The sequence below is a fragment of the Berghia stephanieae genome, chromosome 14, assembly GCF_034508935.2.
Source record: "Berghia stephanieae isolate SIO BIC M18660-M18661 chromosome 14, UCSD_Bste_1.3, whole genome shotgun sequence".
NCBI lineage: Eukaryota > Metazoa > Mollusca > Gastropoda > Nudibranchia > Aeolidiidae > Berghia > Berghia stephanieae.
This window is the reverse complement of record NC_088373.1, coordinates 220,376-225,375: the sequence shown is the minus strand read 5'-3', so window position 1 is coordinate 225,375 and position 5,000 is coordinate 220,376. Positions and strand designations below refer to the sequence as shown.

Here is a 5,000-nt window from a genome sequence, read left to right as displayed (position 1 = left end):
CTGTTCTACTGGCCAATGGCCTCACAGTGCGGCCGGTCTTGAAAGGTAAAAAGAATAATGTAATCCAATCCTACTTTCTGCAAAAGTACCATAAATTGAACCAATGTTATCATTTATTTAATCAGAACATTCAATTGGCCCCCAGGGGGTATTTTAATTGCCATTTTGGTCCGAATTCGAAGGTTGCTTTGTCTTAGCCTATCATTCTCATGCTGCCTCAATCAGGTGTCAGCCATTTTGTGACGAAAATGCAAATAACATAGCCTCAGTGCTGAAAGAGTTAATGAACAATGATGGTAGTCTCCCCTGTTACACAGTGTACAAGCTAAGACTTATCCAACATTTGTCCGAAATACAAAAGTTGAATTTTTAAAAAAAATTTTAATAAATAATGAACCCCAACCCCTATTTCCAGACACCCAAATGACCTCCTCTACTGCGACATCATTCGACTCACTGGCTCAATTCCCATGAGGGAATCTAACCAAATGTCAAGTTTGAACATTGACGATGCTTTGCTGTAAATCCTCGGACTATAATCGGAGTTCTGACTCATCAGGATTGGTCAAAAATCCAATCTGCCAACATTCTTCAGTCCCTTTAAAAAACGTTTTCAAAAAAATATATTACACTGCTAGGACGACTGTGCTATTTTTTAGTATTGTGATCCACTTTTTAAAGATTATAGTATATCTATTTAAAATTACTTATTCTTAGATTATAGTGCGGCTATGTGGTCTAGGTGGTATGACACTTGCTTTTGGATTGGAAGGTCCTGGGTTCGAGCCTTGTGCTCAGCGGATAGTTGAGTCCTTGGAAAAGGCTCTTTACTCACATTCTCTCACCGTACTTAGGTGTAAAATGAGTCCTCGCCGTTAACAGCGTTGTCTTTGTCCGAATAATTGCAGTCACACATATTTAATTGGTTCATATTTAATTTTGAAATCCCCCACTCAAGAACAAACTCTTAACTCTTTCTTCCCCCCCACCATTCGACTTAGGAACTCCCTACCAACCAATTATAAACAAGCCCTTTCGACTGATGACTTCAAAAATGCTCCCTGCTTTCCTCTAAAACCTGTTAATGAAAAGATTGCCATATAATCTTCAGCCTGAAGCTTTGGCCTAAATGGAAGAAGAAGTCCCGCATATGTTAACTGTCAAGTTGTTAATACTTTCCTACCTGTCAGACCGAGAGGAAGAGGATGGATTCTGTTTGGTAGGCGTGGTCACACGGCTTTGACTAGGACTTCTGGGAAGGGCTTGGCTTTGTAACCGTTGCTGTAGCTCCATCACCTGATTTCAATGTCAAAGTTATAGCATTTATAAATCAACAATGTTACTGCTCTTGGTCAACAAAATAAAACATCCCATTCAAAAATAATAATAATAATAATAATAATAATAATAATAATAATAATAATAATAATAATAATAATAATAATAATAATAATAATAATAATAATAATAACAGAACTGCCAACCTTCCCAGGATGAAAAGTGTATTCTATGACCCTAAAAAGTGTATTTTGTCCACGTGAGTGGAAAAAAAGTGCGCACTATACACAAATTTATATAAAAGCTAACACCAAACCTAAATCAAAACAAACTCTGATCTTCATCATTCAAGCAATCTCTAGTGATTACAAAATTATCGATTTATCAAGAAACTCAATGACCATTTTAAATTAGCATAAGGCTTAGAAATTGGAATATCTAAGGAAATTGCTTTCGAAACACTCAAAGAAAGGCCCCAAACATGTATGTAGTATTGATGCTAGTGTCAGTGGAAGAAGTGGTGGTTGTTGTAGCGATGGTGCTCTAGTGGTAGTGGTGATGATGATGAAACTGTGGTGGATGTGGTGGTAGAAGTGATGTGGTGGTGGTTGTGGCCCTGACAATACTATGACGGCGGTTGTAGAAGTGGTGATGCCATGCCGGTGGTGGTAAGAGATGATGATGTGGGGATGATGCTGATGTACCAAATGAACTTGTGATGGTGATATCTGCTAGCCCAGTAAATCAGTTATGAGTAAGTTTTGAGATATAATATTTGGGAGAGTGGTCTTCAATTCAATACATGACATTTTGCAACAGTGGCAAGATATTTCCATATATGCTCTCTCTCTCTCTCTCTCTCTCTCTCTCTCTCTCTCTCTCTCTCTCTCTCTCTCTCTCTCTCTCTCTCTCTCTCTCTCTCTCTCTCTCTCTCTCTTTTTATTATTTTTATTTTTTTATTTTTTGAGCATTCACTCCTCCTCCTCCTCCTCCTCCTCCTCCTACTACTACTACTACTTTTACTACTAATACTATTACTTTGGTCAAATGATGGGAAATTCCTAAGTATGTAATATGCAAAGACAAGTTAAATACTTCTAAAACGGTTATGGAGAATTCATTTTGAACCAAATACTGTTCCTAAAGCTGCCCACTTTGTAATGCAAGACTCGTACAAAATAATTAAGGAAAAAAAGATCATTATAAATTTTATAAATCAAAATAGAGTAATTTTAGTTATTATAAATGGAAATAACCCATTTAATTATCAATACAGATTTCTCAAGCCTATCTCTTTCATCTTCTTGAGAACAGGAAAGTATTCATACCTTTTTCTCAAGCCTATCTCTTTCATCTTCTAGAGAACAGGAAAGTATTCATACCTTTTTCTCAAGCCTATCTCGTATTCATACCTTTTTCTCAAGCCTGTCTCTTTCATCTTCTAGAGAATTCATCTTCTCTGTCATCTCCCCTAATTCAACTTCCAAATGAGACGTCTGCCTTCTCAACTCTTCATTGTCTGTTCTCAGTTCACGAACTTCAACATCTGACCTCAGGCCTATCTCTGGGGTCATGGATCGTGGCCTTGAACTGCGTGGTGGGAGGTCGGGTGGTCTGTCCTCTGTGTTATCTTTTGACTGAGATGATGGTAATGGGGACTGTTGTTGTTGTTGTTGTTGTTGTTGTTGTTGAGATTTTGAAATATCATCAATCTGATGGATGGGAGTACATTTATCTCCCTTTACTTCAAACGAATTCTGAAAAATAAATGAAATTGAAAAATAAAAACTGAAGAGGAATTTAATGCTGGAACTAAGGAAACTGTTCAGTTTTGGAAAATTTTAAAATGTTCCTCCATTTTCAGGTGTTTGCCATAATAACACATTACATGCCAACATGAAACCGCTATAATTTTATCTTTTATAAATTATACTTGAATATGGAGGAGGAGGAGGAGGAGGAGGAGGAGGAGGAGGAGGAGGAGATGGAGGAAGGGGAGGAGGAGGAGGAAGGGGAGGAGGATGACGAAGACAATGACTTCAACAAGCAGCAGAAGGATGAGTAGGAGAAAGTTGATGTAAATGAGGAGGAGGAGAAGGAGGAAGAAGAAGAGGAGGAGGAGGAGGAGGAGGAGGGGGAGGAGGAGGAAGAAGAAGAAGAGGAGGAGGAGGAGGAGGAGGAGGAAGGGGAGGAGGAGGAGGAAGAGGAGGAGGAGGAGGAGGAAGAGGAGGAGGAGCAGGAGGAGGAGAACGAAGACGATGATAATGAAGACAATGACTTCAACAAGCAGCAGACGGATGAGTAGGAGGAGGAAGGGGAGGAGGAGGAGGAAAAAGAGGAGGATGAGGAGGAGGAGGAAGGGGAGGAGGAAGAGGACAAGGAGGAAGAGGAGGCGGAGGAGGAGAAGGAGGAGGAGGGGAGGAGGAGGAAGAGGAGGCAGAGGAGGAGGAGGAGGAGAAGGAGGAGAAAGGGGAGAAGAGAATAAAAAGAAAAGGAAAGAGATCCATACTTTAAGCCGGATGGCAGTTTCTTCATCAGTGCCAACTTTGACAGCTTGCAGCTTGGCAGCCATGGCATCAGCCTCGTCATCCTTCCCAGCTTCACCCTTCTGTTCCTTCCCAGCGAGATCCGTTTCTATCTGGGACACGACACGACTGAACTCCAGACTGATTTCATTATTTTCATCTGAGGTGGACAGAACAGAATGAAAAGATGTTCAAACTTTTTAAACTGATGTCATTTCCATACTCATTAACTCTCTCCTTACCAGATATTTTTAGAATTTCCCTCCGAAAATTCACACCCACCCAACACAAAATATAGACTTTTCCTAATCAAACAAAAAAGTAACAAGTGCATTCTATATATAATGAGTTCATCAAAATGATGTCTACAACACAGTGTTTAGTATTTATAGCTGTAATCAAAGTATTTCTTTAGATTTTGTGATGTACAAGAGAAATCAGAATGAGAAAATTGTTGGTTGCATCGTAACGAATGTGATGATTTTCCTAAGGGTGGTATGAAAAGGGTTAAACAATTTTTTTCTTAAAATTGTTCTCAGCTTGCCAGTTCCACTTTTACCAGGACAGTTGACCAGCAGCGTGGCTCAGGGGTGGGGTCTTTGCTTCATACCCAAAAGGTACCGAGTTTGATCACCCCCTGCTGCGCGGTGTGACCTTGAGCAACTCAAATCGCCCTAGCTCAATTTGCAGCGCTGCAATGCAGCTAATGCCTGGGTAATTCCAGTCTTCCCTTGGAATAGAGCCTATAAACAAATTTCCACTATGATATAAATAAAGGGAATCTAATTTATTTTATATTAGATTATTTTGCATTAGTTTGAGACTGTTTCCTGAGGCTTACTTACCCTTCTCTGTGAGGCTCTCACCATCATTACTTTGTACACTCGGGGTCATGTCAGATTCCTCAAACTCGTCCTCTTCCCTGGAAATAAAAAATAAAATAGTTTTTACAAGATGTAGTGGGAATTAAATTGGCACTGATCCAAACAGATGGCAATGGATGGGGCATGTTTGTCGCAGACTTCATGAAACACTGATAAGGAAGGCTCTGCAATGGACACTCCAAGGAAAGATGAAGCGAGGCCACCCCAAGGAGACTTGGAGACGTACCGTAGAGAGGGACCTAAAACAGAGAGGTCTGTCTGTCTCGAGATGGCCCCAAGAATAGCTGCTGACAGGACCAGGTGGAGATCCCTT

At 40.1% G+C, this 5,000-nt stretch overlaps 1 protein-coding gene across 12 annotated transcripts in view; it reads right to left on the bottom strand.

Annotated features, from left to right (window-relative positions):
• The window catches only part of LOC144959379 (colorectal mutant cancer protein-like), a 40,702-nt gene that overhangs the window by 12,530 nt on the left and 23,172 nt on the right, over positions 1-5,000 (bottom strand). For all 12 annotated transcript variants that reach the window (XM_078891940.1, XM_078891949.1, XM_078891946.1 and 9 more), the window contains exons 7-10: positions 4,649-4,725; positions 3,788-3,963; positions 2,691-3,035; positions 1,184-1,296 (exon numbers count right to left, since the gene is read on the bottom strand). In XM_078891940.1, coding sequence (XP_078748066.1) covers positions 1,184-1,296; positions 2,691-3,035; positions 3,788-3,963; positions 4,649-4,725 — 711 coding nt within the window. The remainder of the gene's footprint in view (positions 1-1,183; positions 1,297-2,690; positions 3,036-3,787; positions 3,964-4,648; positions 4,726-5,000) is intronic.